The sequence below is a fragment of the Pistacia vera genome, unplaced genomic scaffold (genome assembly GCF_008641045.1).
Source record: "Pistacia vera cultivar Batoury unplaced genomic scaffold, PisVer_v2 Contig389, whole genome shotgun sequence".
Lineage (NCBI taxonomy): Eukaryota > Viridiplantae > Streptophyta > Magnoliopsida > Sapindales > Anacardiaceae > Pistacia > Pistacia vera.
The window spans coordinates 256418-275249 of record NW_022196211.1 but is presented as its reverse complement, the minus strand read 5'-3'; the positions used below and the strand labels follow the sequence as shown (position 1 = coordinate 275249).

Below are 18832 nucleotides of genomic sequence, written 5' to 3'. Positions count from 1 at the left end.
TAGGGTATGTAATCAACACATATTATACAGCTGCTGTCTTACAAACCTGTGGAGTTGATGGAAGCATGTAAAGACTATTATCTGGACTTCGATAGAAGGCCGATACTTCTTTGTCAATAAAATCTTTGGCACTATTTGAAATGTCAATAACAACTGTGCATGCAGGAATGATAGTGCTTGACGCATACTCCCTTGCAGCTAATGGCTGCTGATTCCAGAATGCAGCTGCATCCTGTAAGGCATATGGAATCGTGGTAAGAATCATTACAATAGCGTCATATTATCAGCATATTGTCATAAGAGCAATTGTGTTAATATCTTTTAAGTCAAAACAGATCAATCACCAATTGTCCTGTCATAAGTGCCACAAAATAATTTAAATGAGTTTTACTACATATCCTTAAGATAGATGCTCACCATATTAGCCCTGAGTAGAGCAGTATATATGGTTTCAAGTTCAGATCTTCGAGAATCAAACTCTTCAATCTTCTTCCACTTTTTTCTCAAGGAATCCTCAGCTTCTTTCCTCTCTGCACACAATTTATTCAAGCGCTGTATTTCAGACATCAAAGTATTCAGGCTTGCCCTCAATCCTGCAGTTTCTCTCTCCTTTGCCCAAACATCCAACTGCAAATAGAACAAGGAAAAAAAATATAATTTCACTATTAACTTTCCGGGATTTGGCGGTCCAAAACAATTCACCTCATGCGCCAAAATAAACAATTTTTTTATGAATGACAGGAAACAAATTTAAACATTTAGCACAGCAGTCCAAAACCAATATGGTCAAAATATATAATGTACCAGCTACAACTGACTGTATGATGGTAACTGATGATATTTGGCTGACAATTGCAACATAAAAAAATAAAAATAAAAAGATGCAACAAAAAGGAGCAACTAACTTGACAGAAATTTCCCATAACTTTCTGAATATGCTTTTGTCAAAGATTCATAATGTCAGAATGAACTAATTAACCACAAAATCACGTGTTATAGGTCAAACCCATTAGTAAAAATGCAGCAATTTACATGTATAATATTTGGCTTTACTGGTGCATTAGAAGGTCTAAAATATGTGCTAGGAGATTCATAAATTATACCCTTATTGATGAAGGATGTTAGGCTTAATGAGATACAAAAAGGTCCAGAGGATGAGACATTCAATCCCACAAATTGCTGATCATTAACCTTAACACAAGATAAAGTACAAGTGTACTAGTGGCTGATAAATTGGAATCATCACTTTTGAGACTAAAAGTTCACATGACACCCCTCCAAGGAGAGAGAACTTTAGCTACCACAAATACAAAAACTGTAGCATAGAATAATGCATATATTTGAACAGTCAAAAAATAAAAACAAATGATGAAAATCTAAACAAAAATCCTGCAACAGAAATGTCTTAACCAAAATATTTATGGCTAACAACCATAACATCAATGAATTACCTCGAATTGCCTAAGACTGCCTACATTCTGTGATGTGCCTCCAGCAAGGGAGTGTGATGAAATTGCATCCCCACTTCCATGTAAACGTTTTATAAGCTTTTGACACAAATCCCTAGCTTCTGCAGCTTTGTTGAGTGCATCTTCAGTGGCCAAAAATTGCTGAACATGTGCTTTCTGAAGACAATCACGTATACTAGATATCAGTTTAACACCCCCAAAAAGATTAAGGCAGAGAAATATTCAATAAGCATTAAGTCAAAAGAAGTTAAACCCAAAACACCCACTCAAACAGTATTGATTCTAGTTAAACAGTACCAAAACCCCTGAACTACATTGGCAGTTATAAGGGCGTGAGACAGTAATTGGTAAACTGAACTTCAATAATACTTGAAAATGAAAAGAAGAAGAAGGTAGAACTCCAAGGTCCACACTGAAACAACTAAATGCATCAATGTCATACAAAAGTAACTTTAGAAAAGAGTAAGACCTGTCTCTCAAGAAGCTGGTTTTGAGTTCCTCTAGAAGATGCATCCACTCCTATCTTCCCATTACCATAAAGTTGGTAGTTCAGTGGTGAACTCACATCTGGAGAAGAAACATCCATCACTGTGTTGTTCTCATACTTGTACCTAAGAAAGAAATTAAGAACTCTCAATTTAACAAAAGAACCATGGAACATAACCAAAATAAGCAAGAAAATGGTTTATTATATAATAGCTAAATGTGACCGGAATCAATAATGAAATGATGTGTTGCAGTGGAATATGATGTTATAGAAATCATTGCTTTACTTGATTAGAAACACTTCAGATCTTAACAAAATGAAAAGAGCTTCTGTCATTAGTCAAAACTTTTCCTAAGGCATTAAACATGAACCTAACATTGAGAAGAAGCAGATAATGAAAAACCCACTCAGAAAGACAGAAACCAAAGACTACAAAAGACACATGATTCAATACATCATATTTTCAAAGAAAAACCATTCTGTACAATAAAGCGTAAGGGTCAAAAAGATTTATCATTTTTGGCTCTGTGCTGCTAAAGTTTAATCATATTCAAAGAGGAAATTGAGTTAATTACAAGCAGAATGAATAATATCTGAATTAATGTGACTGGATTACATTATTATATTAGATAATATTATATATTGTACTTTTCCTTAGTGATTAGCTTTGTATATTTTGGTGATTAGCTGACACGACCCATCCTGAATTTCTTCATCACGTAGGATCTGGGCGCACCCACAAGACTCGGATACCCGAGATGTGCCATGTAGAAAAACTGTGAAAACCTGTGAAATGACTTACTTTTTCTGATTAACATCATAGTATTTCCATTTCCAACATATCAAAAAAAACGTACACCATCTTTCATTTTACTGAAGAAAAGATTTAGGAAAACTTATGGTATCAGGTTTTCCACTTATACAACACATTCTGAAACATAAACAAAAGGAAATACATGATGAGAAACATGAGTTTTTGAAACGGAAGTCCAAATATACAATACGACATAAATATAAAACCCACATAAAAGATGTTGACGCGTGGCACAACCCTGAGTGAAGACTCACTACTCGGCACGATCTCCAGGAGGTCCTGATGAGACGCGGGGGGGAGGAGGGACAGGGACATTTAAAAAGCGGTGAGCTAAAAATACTTGGTGAGTGGGGGAAATGGGAGGTTTACAAAAGTTCTTAAAAAAAAAAAGAAATAATAATAACATACAACAATTCTTAAGCAAATCCTGACGACATATAATTCTATGAATATGCAACGGAAACAACCATCCCATTCATGTATGCAATATGTGATTTATTTCTAACAATCTTGCACTCAGTAAAACTGTACTCTGACTTACTTCCTTTAACTGTATCGGATTCTGAATAAAACCTCAACATTTGGTATTAGAAACTCTCATCATAACTAGTACCCTAGGGAAAAATCTGTCATACCTGGTGGGCGTCCCACACGCAGGCAGAGCGAGGGACGTACCTGTCATACCCGACAAGGTCTATCATCGCATGGGCAAAGCCTCAAAACTGTCATACCTTGCGGGCCACTCAACGCCTAGGTAGAGCACTGATAACTGTCATATGCATGCGTAGAGCCATAAACTAGATATGATAATCTGTAACTCTGGGGGATGGGTACTTCATAGGGTGGTTTTAGCACCACAACAATCTCATGCATAAACTCAAATAACATGTAAGTCAAGAACATATTACGTATGTGTTTATAAATCATACATATATGACATAATATTCAAAAATCACATATAGGGGTGACACTGTAATTTTCCAAACATGTTTCAGAAACTGACGGTTTAACCTAGATTAAAAATTACATCAACATCACATGATCTTAGCATATGTCAGATACTAATTATAAGCAATATCACTTTAAAAATCAAAACTCATATAACACATTATAATTATAATTAAGCCCAAGAGCAATAATAATAATAATAATAATAATAATATTTCATACTAGAATAAGATAAACATGAATAAAATCAGTATTTAAAATTCTCTTTTGTGCCTTCACGAGTATTTTCACAAATAAAATGAACAAAATAAACCAAAATAAAATCTTGGACATTAAATAACTCCCCTTGACCTGCCTTTTAATCACCTATATTACACCAAGCCAAACACCTCAATTACAGCACTTCATTTCCAATTAAAAACTTCCTCATGTCGAGAACAAGCAAGAAAACATTTGTGATTATGTTATTCTAGAGCTAAATTTCAGCCTTTTCAAGCATGTTAACCAGCCAAACTTTAATTCCTCTTTATAAAGCCATTTCCATCCCATTATAAGCACACATTCCATTATAAAATTCATGAAACTATCCCCTTTTTCATACCAAAAAAATATGCTGCCTGAAGTCAGGACTAAAACTAGTGCAAGATTCAGATGAGTTATGTGTATTAAAAAAAAAAAAATCATTTATTTATTATTTAAAGCATGCTTCCAACACCATCAGGTCTACTGTCCAGCCAAAAACACCCAAGCATATTATCCAGCAACACAAATCAGCAGCTTTTGTTAAAATTCAGATTTGAGACACTTTCACTCAAAAATTTGCTCAGTCGGGACATGCTAAGGTAAAGTTTAGGAAGCTTCATACTCAAATCAATTTCTAGCAACTATTTTCAACCAACCCTTATTATGCATGCAGCCGAAGCAAATGTAACAACACAAACCAGTAAACTTTCCTTTTTACAGAAAGATTTTGGCCACCAACACAATCAACACGTTTCAACTCAATTAGCCAAAAGCAAACTAGAATGAATATCTCACAATCATCATGCTTGTAAAGATTTTTTTTTTTTGCAAAAACAAATGGACGGTAGTAAAAGGAAATCAACATGCAAGGGCATAAGCTTAAGTTTTTAAGAAAAACAGTTTAGATTACTCATTATTCTAACAGCCGAAGCTCCCTGCACTCTCCTCCGCTATTCTCTTCACTCTACCATTTTTAGCCAAACCATTCCCTTCTTCCTTTCTTCTTTTCTTCTTCTTTGTTCTATCCTCTCTTCTATCTTTCTCTATTTCTCTTTCGTTTTCTCTTCTCTCTCCCTTTTTTTTTTTTTTTTTCTCTGTTTTCGCTTTCTCCCTCAGCTCACGTCTTCTTCTTCTTCCTTTGGGCGAACTGCCCAGTTTTCTTCTTCTTTTAAACAAAAACAGTTTTCTGAAATTATATGCTGCCCCTCAATATTCGCTAAATTACTCTAACCCCGTCACCTAAGCTTCTCCTTGCAAAAATATCCAGATTTTTCCCTCTTGATACATGCAAACCCATCAGAATTTATTTATTTGTTTTCACCCCTTAACTCAACTTTAAAAACTGACAAAAATACCACTTTCTTAACAAAATACCATAAAATCAAATAAAAAGGGAACTAAATAACTAATTAAAATTCATGCTATTACTAAATTAGAAATGGAGTTTTACATTAGCTTTGTGTATAGACTGACACTTATCCATTTGGTTATTAACTTTGTGCATAGGCTGACGCTTATCATGTTAGCCTGTTGTACCTGTTTAACCAGGGGCGGGTCCAGTCCACTCATGCCCACTCTCAATTTTTTTTTTTTTAAATATTAATATATATAATTTTTAGATTTTGACCCACCTTAACAAAAATATTAATATATAATTAGTTTTTATTTTGACCCATTCTAAAAAAAATTTCTGGATCCGCCACTGTGTTTAACTTGTATTTTTTGTAATCATTACATGAACATATTATATAAGAGCTGCAGAATTTTCATGGTATCAGATTAACTTTTCTATCATGAATAATACTTTTATGCTAATTCTAATGCATGTAACTCAAGAATAAGAAAGCCGTGATGTGGAATATACAGTACTGTTAAAGTTTTGTTCTTTTTCAAAGTCAATGTTATTGACTAATGAAGCCATGATTTTGAATTTTTGAAGCTGAGAGCTCACCTATTCAATAAGGGAAAATAATAGAGACACCGGGAGTAGTACACCGAGTGATGTTGTGAAATCCTGAACATTGATTAATATTAAAGTATAATTAATCTACGGTCAGGATTCTGTCATATCATTTGGTGAACGGATTCGGTATACTACTCCCGGTGACGGTAGCATTACTCATTTTATAAGTCTACGGTCTACAGAAACTTGGGCACATGATTATCCCAGTCCGATATTTTGGGCTTAGCCCATCACGGCATGATGTGGTTCCTCTTTCTCGTATCTCTCAACTGTTCCTCTTCCTTTCTTTATCTGTTTTTTCTTTCTCTCCTCTTCCTCCTTTCTTCTCCATCTCCTCCTTATTTCTCATTCTCTTTCTCCATCTTCCTCCAATTGCACTTGGGCAGTGGCTGAATCTTGCCACCATGGCCCAGATCGGATGTTTGGCCACCACGGCCCAGATCTGGTGTTTGGCTCAATGAGAAACAACTAATAGGAAATTAATTTACATGAATTAGCTAACTTTACACAAAATAAATCACTCGTATCAATCTTGAGCCCAAATAGTGCACACGAAAATGCAGACCATCCTGGAAGTTATGTTAATATACAAGCAAAGATGCGAAATTAACTTACATAAATTAGCTAACTTTACACAAAATAAATTACTCGAATCAATCTTAAGCCCAAATAGCATATATGAAAATATAGACCATCCTGGAAGTTATGTTAATATACAAGTAAAGATAAAAAATATATTAGAAACTTCGTGGTTTACAGCCCAAAATTCACTCAGGATTTGAAATCCATCGTTTTCGTTGAATAAATATGAACTACTCGCCTTTTTTGGTATAACTCCCGTCTTTAATTTTTTATTTCGTGCACTTGTAGCCCATGTGAGATCCGAAAATTCAATGATCAATTCCATGTGAAAAAATGTACTATACTTGAGCATACTAATTAAACAACAATTAAAAAAGGAGCTGCTGGTCGAAGAATTAATCATCAATTGCTTGTAGCTTTGAAGGGAAACACTCACACAGGCTCCCTCACTTCCACTATAAATACACATTTCCTCATGCAAGGTATCTCACACATAATCCAACCAATGCAGTAGCACATTCAAAAGAATTAAACCAGCCTACACAATAACTATGAAAACTGTTCATTTCCTTGTAGCTTTTGTTCTCTTAGCTTCGGCTTCACCACTGGCCTTTGCCTCAGACCCTGGCCCTCTTCAGGATTTTTGTGTAGCAATCAACAACACCGGGAATGGCGGTGTGTATGATCTTAATTTCTGTAACAATTAATCATAAACGTTTCTGCTACTTGACACATTATTTTGACTAGTGTTTTTTTTTTTTTTTTTTTTTCATCTAGTGTTTGTGAACGGGAAGTTCTGCAAGGACCCAAGGCTTGTAACTGCAGATGACTTCGTCTTTCAAGGGCTTAACATTCCAAGACCCATAAACAATCCAGTTGGTACAACACTTACCCTTGTAAATGTTGAGCAATTCCCAGGACTCAACACTCTCAGCGTAGCCTTAGTTCGAATTGATTTTGCACCAAATGGTGGCGAAAACCCACCACACCTTCACCCTCGAGCATCAGAAATCTTTCAAGTCCTGGAGGGCACTATTTTAGCTGGATTTGTCACATCGTTCCCAGACTATAAACTCTTCACAAAAGTCCTCAACAAGGGAGACATATTTGTCTTCCCACAAGGAGTAATTCACTTCCAAGTGAACTTAGGCAAAACTAATGCAGTCGCCTTTGCTTTTTTTGAAAGCCAGAACCCTGGTATCATTAGAGTAGCCGATGCAGTCTTCGGATCGAATCCACCCATTAATCCTTTCATTCTGGCCAGGGCATTCCAGCTGGATCCAAATGTGGTGAAAAATCTTCAAGCAAAGTTCGGGAATAACAATTAAGTCCGCGGTAAGATATAAGTAATAAGAAGTCATAAAGTAGTTGATTGTGATATGTATTAATAAGATGTTCCTTATCTGGTTTGCTTGATAATAAAGGGCTGCTACCTGCTGAGATTGCAGTTCTGTTGATAGTCACTGTGATATGAACTATGAAGTTGATGTTTACCAATAAAGTTTGCTTATCTCTCACAACAAAAAAAAGCTCATAAAGTAGTTGATTGTGATATGAAGTTTGAAAACAAAAAGCTCAACAATAAATGCTGTAACAGTACACCAAACCCTCCTAACCTCTGACTGCATTATCTCTCATAACGGGGCTAGTGCTACAATAATCTTGGATAATGACTCACATAAATCTTTTCCAATCTAATTGATTCTCACGATGAATTTCATCTAAAAACAATACAGTCTGAGTGTAATACTCCATACTTTTTTGTATGGAATTTTATTAAATTTTATTTTATGATTCTGGGGGTAAAGAGTAAGAATTTGAAAGTTTTGGTGGAGTATAATAGCCAAAACAACTGGGGGCTAAAATGAATATTTTCAGACATTTTGATAAACAGTGACCATTCAAAGAAAAGAAAAACGGAGAAGAAGAAGGAAAACAGAGGAAAAATAGAGAAGAAAAAGGAGAGAAAGAGGAAGAAGAAAATAAAGAAGGGAGAGAAAGATGAAACGGAGAATAGAGAGAGGGGGGAGAGAAGAGGGCGACGAAGGTGGCTGGAAAAGTGGCCGCCGGCGAGCAAAACTCCAGTGATCTGAGAGTGGAGGAAGATCAAGCATATTGGAGGTGAGTAAAGTTTAAAATTTCCCTCTTTGATGAGTTTTAGTTCGTTAGATTTGTATTGATTATAATTGAGTGTAATGACATGAGACTATACTAAAATGGGAAGATTGAGTTCAATAATGTTATATGGATTGAACACATATGTGTTTTCTACACAAAATTTTGTTAAAAATGTGATTTTGATATAAGGGTTCCCTGTAAAAAAAATCTGACCATCAAGAATTTCGAAAAATTTTTGTATGTTTCGGGTTTTTTTTTTTAAGCTGAATTTCGGATATGTTGTTTTAGATTTGGTGTTTAGAAATTTATTTCACTCAAAAACTTGAAGAATTGAATTTTATATGGATTTTTGGAGTTGTCTTATGAATTCTGGAATTTTCGTTTTCTGCAGAACATGTATTTTTCAAAAATGATTTGATGCATCTATTCTTATCCAAATTGAGTGATTTTAAATTCTGGTGACTCCTATATGTGTCTAGTTTAATTCTGGAGAGTTTCGTGAAGTTTCGATCAAAGGCTAAATTGTTACGAATTTTACAATTTAGTAATCTCAATTCTGGAAACAGTTAGCAGATTTGAATGAGTTGAAAGAAAATTGTGTTTTAATAGTTATTGATTCTAGAATGACTTGAAAAAATTATGGGAACAACTTATGTGTCTCTAAAATGCTCAATTAAAATTATGGCTTGAATTGATAAATGAAATTTTTATGAAAAATCCGAGAGCGACCAATGTTCGGTTATGAGACAGTTTTGTTAAAGAAGAAGCTATGTTAATCTTTTGGTGTGTGAAGTGTCCAATGATTTTAATATTGAGGTGTTACCTTAGGGGGACTTATGTATGGAGGATGTATGGAGGATCTTTTTGGATTTTGTAAATAGGGAGGCAAGCAGGGGCATTGTTAGAGGATTTCAATCATTTTTTCAGTGAAAGGGTCGAGCTCCAAAATGTGAGTGGAAAAATCTAAACCCTTAACGTTCATTTTAAATAAGTTATATTTAAATGCTTATATATACTTGTTTATTATTTTAAATTGCCTAATATGTTTGATTTCTTTTTATAAATGAGCTTTATTGCAATGTTATTGTTGGAAATTGTTGATTGACATGAGATAGATAGAATTTTGATGCTTTTGGGCAATAGTTTGAAAAGAAATGAAAACAAGTTGAAATTGTTAGATTTGAAAATATTTGAGAACTTGCATTTATATTTTTACATCACATGAGGTGTTATGAAATTTATTATATGCTTATGAGAACAATGTTTTGAGAATAAGTATGAGATGTTAGTGGTTTTCAAACCATCCTACGTAGTATCCATCTCCCTCATGATATTGATTTGATTCTACGCATGCGTATGATTTGATATTGTCGGCCCAAGTGGGTCAAAGGCCTGAGTGAGGCAAATATCGCTACACATGATTTGATATTGTCGGCTTAAGTGGGTCGAAAGGCCGAGCGAGGCAGATATCGCTACACAGGATTTGATATTGCCGATCCAAGTGGGTCGAAGGCCCAAGTGAGGCAGATATCACTACACATGATTTGGTTTGCCAGTCCAAGTGGAAGGCCCAAGAGAGGCAGATATCGTTATACATGATATGACTGTGTCGGCCCGAGTGATGCTTGGTCTCACTAGGTCGAACGCTTGAGCGGTGACCGATTTTGCCTAGCAAAATGAATTTAGTGGTTCAACCCGTGAGATGTTAGATCTTGCCGAGTTGGACGGATTTACCCATGGATATTAATTGGGTGAAGGTTTTCACATGTGATTGAGAGATGGTTTGGATATATATATAGATCATTTATTTGAAATGGAAATTTATAAATGCAAATGTTATCTGTATATAAAATATTTTTAGAAATGATATTTTTAGATAAACATGAGTATTGATTTGTTTACCATAATAGTTTTCAGAAAGAAGTTTTGAAATAAGAGACTTCAACATTTGTTATAAAAGATGGCTTATATTATAAAATGAGTTTATGGAAATGAAATTTTATAAGTATGAATGTTTTATTGTATATTGAAATGTTATATAGCATATTAACCTATTCCTCACTCACTGAGCATTTCTAGCTCACCGCTCATTTTCAAATGTTTTTCATTCCCTCCACCAAGTTAAGGAGGAGACCGTGCAGAATAGTGAATCTAACTCAAGGTTGGGCCACACGACTTCATTTCATCATATGTTCTATAGTTGTGTTTCATTTTCTGCTGTAAAGTTTATGTTTCATCATGATGTATTTATTTCAAATTTGCAATGTTAAAGATATAGGGAAAAAAAATTTGATACCATACATTTCATTTTGTAAAAAATTTCAGTTTGCATTTGTTTATTTGCAAATCATATTTGACACGACCCGCCTCGGCCCTCCCTACCCCATAAGCTCCGGGCGCACCTATGAGACTCGGGCGGCCGACACGTGCCGTGTGGGAATCTAAAAACCTGTACTCTAAATACGTTTTTCATAGAAACATTTGCTTGGACTCGTTTTGAAAGCATAAACACATAAGATTTTGAAAATCTGAAAGCTAACTTGTACGTTCATAAAATCCAAAAACGGATGGTATCAGATATTCATATATTTTATAATCAACACAGGAGATAAACATAAGGATAAAACATAATCGTCGCGGTAACAAGCATGGACATTTTACACACATGATAAGTTGATGACGTAGGCCCAACCTCGAGAGGAATCACTCCTCACACGACCTTCCTGTGAACCTGGGAAAAGGGTCTAAAGGGGTGAGCTGAAATACTCAGTGAGTGGGGGATTGGGGTGAGTTTGCAAAACATTCTTCAACAATGTCATGGCATGCAATATTTCTGAAATCCTGAAACACATGATTCTATGAACATGATATGTGGTACCTAATCATCCTGGTGCATAACCGTTTCTAAAGTTGTTTCTAAGTATTATAATATGACAATTAAACTGACACAATTTCTGAATCCTAGCTCATCACCAAATATTGAAACTCTTTTGAACTTAAAGAATAGCTGTAATGCTCATGCTCTAAGACAATGTTTTCTATGAATCTCCTACAAACATCAACTGTTTCATATAGCAATGCAAACATCCATCATTAAAACTGAACTATTACTGATCTGAAAACTGCAGGCTGGTATCTAAAAACTTTAAACCGATATCCTGTTTGGAAACAGTAAACTGATACTAAAGGTCTCATGCATGTGATTCTGAAAATAACAACTCTACTATGTCATGTGTAACATCCAAACCATCATTCAATGAACACTCATGATTCACAAGACAAAATCTGGTAACTAAATTTATAACTATTGTGATGAATAAATTGAAAACTGATTTTTTTCTGAAACTATGCACGTGATACTGATTTTGGAATACTGTAAACTTTGTGCTGATGATTGAACTTAAAGGATACTGTAGCTTTTACTGTTCTGAAAACTTAAGCTAATCTTATTTCGAAACTGGGGCTAATACTGAAGGCTCTCTTAATATTTGAAAACTCTATTGAGACTATCGCTCATAACGATACTCAAAACTGAATGTGATTTGAACATTCAAACTGATTATGATATTATAACAGAAAACCCTCACCGCAACTAGAACCCTGGGGGAAAAATCTCGATACCTGGTGGGCACCCCACACATAGGCAAGACTGGAAAAACTCTCAATACCCGCAAGATATATCATCGCGCGGGCAGAGCCTAAGAAAACCATCTCATACCTGGGGGACAAGCTCAACACCACAGAGCACTAAATATCTCAATACGCATGCGCAAGCCTGAAACAAAATATCTCAATACCCGCGACTCCTCATCGCGTGGGCAGAGCCTGAAAACTGGGGGATGGTACTTCGTAAGGTGGTTTATCACCATAACAATCTCATGCATAATCTCAACTAACATGTAATTCAAGAACATACCACATATGTGCTTATAAATCATGCATTATGACATAATATTCAAAAATCACATCCAGGTGAAATTGAAAATTTCCAAACATGTTTTAAAACTGACAGTTTAACCCAGATTAAAAATTACTTTCAACATCACATTTCCATAGCATATGTCCATCACTACATCATAAAGAATAACCATTTCATATAAAGTAAATCATGCCAATCGTATGAAATTCCATCAAATGGGGGAGAATGCAAGTTTTAAAACATACTTTCAAAAACTGACAAATGCACCCCTTCTCTTTTTCTTTTTACCAAGAAACCATCTACCAAGATCACGAACCCTCAACCCGTATACAATTCAACCAATTCTCTACTCTCAAATTTATTCTATAGCGTGAATACATATAAATTCTATACCAACTTCATCAAAACTTTAAAATAAAATCATAAGTTAACATGCAACATGGTTTAAGTTTTTGGAAGAAGATTCAGTTTAATCCACTCACCAAATCAAGCTATAATTTCAATGGGGCATTCCAGAAATATATGTTGATCCAGTAATATTTTCAAGTCACTTCAGAATCAATAACTATTTAAAACCCAATTTTTCTTCAAACTCATTTAAATCTGCCAACTGTTTCCAGAATTGAGGTTACTGCTTGTAAATTCATAACAATCAGCCCTTAATCTAAACCTCATGAACTCTCCAGAATTAAACTAGACACATATAATTCATCAGAATTTAAAATCACTCAATTTGATAAGATAAGTGCATTATTTCAGTTCTGAAAAATGCTTGCTCTAGAAAAACATGAAATTCCAGAATTTCATAGCAGAATTCAAAATTCATTAAAAAATCCATACTTCGAATTTTGGGGTGAAATCAATTTTCAACCAATCTCTAATAAGTCTAAACAAAATATCTGAATTTAGCTTCATTTGCAAACCCGAAACATATATAAATTTTCAGGTTCGGACTGTCAGAATTTCACAGCAGAACTTTTTATAACCAAAAACATACTTTAATAACTCTTGGTTCTTTAGGATCACAATATATCTCTACTCATATAAAACCTATTCATTAAATCTCCAATTTCAGTTAACCACAATAGCAGCCACCATATCCAACTCAATTTCCCATAATTTCTTTTCTATTCACAAACATTATGTATATGCATAAATGCGCACATGCATGACAAGTTCAACATTTCTAATTCTGCCTATTTTATACCCTTTCTCCATCCACTCTTTAATCACAAACATCCACAACTCATCTCTATAGTACAAAAATATTCCAAATAATCAATTTAAACATAACTTTTAAATGCTTGAAACAATAACATAACAGTAACATGCAACTGTGAAATACAAACTTTAGAAAAGGATTTATTGCGTTTTCCACTCACAATTCTAACTCAGCCGAAGCTCCCTGCACTCTTCTCTTCTGTCCTCCCAAGCTGCATGCATGAACAACCGCCATGGGTTACAACTAGTCTGCTCTTCTTTTCTCCTTCCACTATTTTTCATTCATCTCCTCCATTTCTCTCTCACTCTACCATTTCACCGAACCCATTCTCCTCACTCCCTTTTTCTCTTTTCTTCTTCTCTTTCTATCCTCTCTCTTATCTTCTGTCTTTCCCCTTTCGTTTCTCTTCTCTCCCCTTTTTTTTTTTTTCTTTTTCGCTCTGTTTTCGCTTTCTCCCTCAACTCTCATCTCTTCTTCTTCCTTGGGGCGAACAACCCTTTTCTTTTTTTCTTTTTTAAATATTTTTAATCTTTCTAAATTTATGCTTCTGCCCCTAGATTACAGGTAATCCCGCTAAAACCCTACCACATCAGCTTTCTTTCAAATAAACCTCCAGATTTTGCTCCTTATTACATGCAAACCCAGCAGCTTCCTTTCTTGCAAATTTCATTCCCAAAAAACTTTTAAAACTAACAGAAATCCCCTTCCATAAAATAAAATCACACAAAATAGTATATGTATTAGGATTAAAAACGGGGTTTCACAATATATATTTTGTAAAAGTTTCATAAGAAGCAGAAATATTCAATGGAGTAGAGGATGCCATTGGAGAGGGAATTAGATAGACACTAAGAAAATTAATAGGGCTAAACAAGCTAGAAAATTAATAGCAAATGGGTGAACCCTGCTTCAAATGGCATCTCTCTCGCTGTTTATATAGAAACACAAAGATTATGAAGAATAGAGAATTGAGCAAAACTTCATTAGAGTGATTGAGTCAAAGGCGGTTGATTAAGTCTTCAGTCTACTGTAAGTGGGGCGAAATTTCACGCCTCTCTTGTGTCACTTCATCTTGGAATTTTTGTAGTCATACTAGTCAGTAGCATGATAAGTTGCATCAACATTATCGAATTAATGATAAATCATAAGAAAGCATTTTTTTAATATTCAGTTGCTTACTTCATTATGATCGCTTTTATATATATTGAAAATTATTGTTTGCATCGCCAAACTATGAACAGTCTGAGAGAGAAAAATCTTGTTAGTCAAACTTTTTTGCTGTCCAGTCTCTTACATCAGTTTTTTATAAAAGACAAATTTGATCATTTTCCGCAAAATTTAGATAAGAGATTCAAGTTGGAAATTTTTTTAAAAATACAATTTAAAACTATGAATACCATAATAGTATAGTGTTAATTACTTTTGGGTAATCGAATGTTTCGATAAAGACTATTGGTGTATTACTCAGAAGTCTTAATTGGAGTCTCTCCTCGGTTTCTAATAAGGTAGCTACTGGTGCTCTTATTGGCCGATAGTTCCTAGTCTAAAGGATTAGTTGATAATAAGTAAGTTAGTCTGAACACCTTCGATCATCACCCGTCAACATGTTTATGGTTCCCAAAAAATTAATTGAGATGCAAAAATTGAGTGTTAAAAGCTAAACCATGTTCAAATGCCACGTAACTAGTAGTGGCAGCCTCGAACAATGAGAGAAGACTAGTCGCTAGTCAAGTATCCTCTTTTAAGCTCTTCAATTAAGACAAAATAACATTCAAGTTGGATTAAAAATGATTTAAAAAACTATGAATACTACCATAATATTATGAGTGTTACTACTTTTGGGTAATTGAATGGTTACAAAAACTCTTAGGTGTATTACTCAAGAAGTTGAATTCGAGTTCTCTCCTCGTTTCTAATAAGGATAGTCACTGATGTCTTATTTGGTTGATATTCTTAAGTCCCAAAGGATAATGGTATAAATAAATTAGCCTGAATATCTTCGATCATCACATGATCATTGTTTTATATCCTGAAAAATTAATTACTAGATGCAAAAATTGAGTGTTAAAAGTTAAAACCATGTATTCAAATGCCACGTAACTAGCATGTCAGCCTCGAGCAATCAGATAAGACTAGTCGCTAGTCAAGTATCCTCTTTTAAGCTCTTAATTAGACGAAATAACATTCAATAGTATTAACCCTCAACCAGTCCAAATTCTTGGAGACCCAACTGCCTGGTGCCGGCCTTCCATAACGTGGCCTGCTCCAAGTCCTTGCAGTCATGTATGAGTTATGACTGAATATTTATCTTCAAATATCCTTCCTTGTAACCATTTTTATTTTTACTTAATAAATATATATTTTGGCTTAATTTCCTTGCTCTTCAATTCGCTAGGATTGGTATTCTTTTTACTCATTCAAAGATACAATCAATTTTAATTAGATAACATACGGTATATCGTTATTGTTTTGGCCTTTTTATTGTAGTCCATCTTATACTCCTGTCACCTTTGACCGAAGGAGAGACGGCATCCAATTGTTCCAGTACTTTTCTATACATTCAGCCAACGGCTTTGACTCCATTTAATTGTTTTGCTGAATTTTGTTTCTCTATGAATCATTAGTACTCTAACCATTTCCCTATATAAACAGCGAGAGAGATGCCATTTTAAACAGGCTTCGCCATTGTAATAGCTTATTTAGCCCTTGTTCATTTTCTTAGTGTCTATCTAATTCCCTCTCCAATGGCATCCGCTACTCCATTGAATATTCCTGCCTCTGCCGCTGCCTTTTTAAAGATCTTCCAAAAGAGAAATGGTGGAATCATTGAGTACGTCCAGTTTGAAGGTTTCTGGTACTCGCTCCCCGCCTTCAAGCTTCTCTTACTGCCAGTCGAATTTGAGGCACATGACGATGATGTTATTCTCGCCTCTTGTCCAAAGACTGGCACCACTTGGCTCAAGGCTTTATACCATCCATCATGAATCGTACTGGAGAATTTAAAGACGATGATAGCGATGACCCTCTCCTCAAAAACCATCCAATGCCTTCATGCCTTCTTTGGAAATGAAAATTTTCAGAACACCCCAAATCCTGATCTCGGATATGGTTCCTCAAGACTATTCGAACTCACGTTCCGTACACAATGCTCTCAGATCTGCACAAAGTCTGACTGCAAGATTGTTGATCACCAGAGATCCCAAGGACGCATTCGTGTCGTTTTGGCACTTCATGACACAAAACGTGCCACCATCACCGGTAAACTCCCTATAGATGCAGCCTTTGAGAGCTTCTGCAAAGGGGTTTATCCATTTGGGCCATTGCAAGATCCCGTTTAGGCTATTTTCAGGAAAGTCAAATGAGACCTGAGAATACTTTTCTTGAAGTATGAAGAGCTGAAGAAAGACCCAAAAGGGCAATTGAAAAAGTTGGCTTCATTCCTCGGAAAGCCTTTTTATATGAGAAAGAAGTTGATAAAATCTATGGAGTGTAGCTTGGAAAGGCTCAAGAGTTTAGAGGTAACCAAAATGGGGTCGACCCTTGGGATGGTTTGCTTACAGACTATTCAGGCTCGGCAATGTTGGGACTGAGAACAGCTTAACCCCTGAATGAAAGACCGACTCGACGAAATACACACTCAAGAAACTTGAAGGATCGATCTTGTTTTTGGAAGTTATATAACCTGGAAAGCGATCTTCTTGCTTTCAGAATAATGCTGCAGTGGCCTTTTTTTCTCTGCTTATACTCTATTTCCATTAAATTTCTGTTTGAATAGCTACCAGTCTCTGTTGTTCGCATGTCATTAAACATGTCAAGCTCTTGTGCGGAGGTTAATCATAAGTAAGAGGAAATTGAGTTAAGAATTAGATTGGCTTTGTAATGTGATATATGTGAATGAAAATAAGACATGATTTTGAAAATATTTTACAGTGTGTTGGAAGTTTATTTTTTTTTCAAAGTCAATTAAAAGAAAACCATTCTTACAATAAGCACAAGTCTAAAAGATTTTCATTTTTGGCTCTCTGCTGCTAAAGTTTAATCATATTAAAGAGAAATTGAGTTGATTACAAGCAGATGAATAATTCTGAATTAATATGACTGGATACATTTTTATCATATTAATTAGATAATATTAAGATTGAATATTTTCTACTTTTCCTTAGTAGTAGCTTTGTAGATAGACTGACACTTGTTCTTTTGGTGATTAACTTTGTGTATAGACTGACACTTTCATGTACCTCTTGTACCTATTTAACTTGTATTCTTTGTGATCATTACTTGAACATATTATATACAAGCTGCAGAATTTTCATGGTATCAGATTACACTTTCTATCTGAATAATACTTTTCTGCTAATTGTAATGCATGTATCAGAACAAGAAAGCCGTGATGTGGAATTACAGTACTGTTGAAGTTTTGTTCTATTTCAAAGTCAATGTTTTGACTAATCAAGCCATGATTTGGAATTTTGAAGCTGACAGCCACCTATTCAATAAGTCTACGGTCTACAGAAACTTGGCAGATGATTATCCCAGTCCAAGATTCTGCTTAGCCCATCACGGCGGCATGATGTGTTCCTGTTTCTCGTATCTCTCACTGTTCCTCTTCCTTCTTATCTTTTTTTCTTTTCTTCTCACTCCTTCCTATTTCTCATTCTCTTCTCCATTTCCTCCAATTGCACGTGGCAGTAGCTCATCTTGCCACCGCTGCCCAGATCTGATGTTTGGCCACCACGCCCAGATCTGGTGTTTGGCTCAATTTTTTTATTTCTGCAGTTTATTATTAATTTTTCTTAAGAAATTGGATTAGGTGAATTTGGAGATTGAAGGCTTGTAATTAATTATGTTTTATAATGTATTTTTGATTGACAGTAAGAAAAAAAAAAAAGAGAACAAAAAACTAAAATTTCAGGAAGAGGAAGACAAGGGATTGGTGGTTGGCCGCACTTGGCCTCGTGGCTTGGCGGCTGGCGAAACCATGGCCACATGTTGGTGTGCTGTTTGTGTCGTAGGAGGCTAGGGTTGGTAGTTGCCGCACTTTGGCAGTGCCTTATGAATACTGGCAGT

The 18832-nt window shown here is 35.1% G+C and overlaps 2 protein-coding genes across 2 annotated transcripts in view; one reads left to right on the top strand and one right to left on the bottom strand.

The window, feature by feature from the left end:
- The window catches only part of LOC116140956 (AUGMIN subunit 5), a 30897-nt gene that overhangs the window by 2339 nt on the left and 9726 nt on the right, over nt 1–18832 (bottom strand). The window contains exons 3-6 of the mRNA XM_031426523.1: nt 1939–2080; nt 1452–1625; nt 418–627; nt 47–232 (exon numbers count right to left, since the gene is read on the bottom strand). Of these exons, the coding sequence (XP_031282383.1) occupies nt 47–232; nt 418–627; nt 1452–1625; nt 1939–2080 (712 nt within the window). The remainder of the gene's footprint in view (nt 1–46; nt 233–417; nt 628–1451; nt 1626–1938; nt 2081–18832) is intronic.
- On the top strand, nt 7005–7937 carry LOC116140957 (germin-like protein subfamily 1 member 11). The gene is made up of 2 exons (XM_031426524.1): nt 7005–7181; nt 7284–7937. Exons 1-2 carry the CDS (start codon nt 7058–7060, stop codon nt 7832–7834), a joined length of 675 nt encoding a protein of 224 aa, XP_031282384.1. The 5' UTR covers nt 7005–7057; the 3' UTR covers nt 7835–7937.

Excerpts from the sequence above, each read along its gene's own strand:
- LOC116140957 (XM_031426524.1), top strand. The coding sequence starts at position 7,058 with ATGAAAACTGTTCATTTCCTTGTAGCTTTTGTTCTCTTAGCTTCGGCT. Across the intron at positions 7,182-7,283 it reads CAACAACACCGGGAATGGCG|TGTTTGTGAACGGGAAGTTC; the intron begins GTGTGTATGATC and ends TTTTTCATCTAG.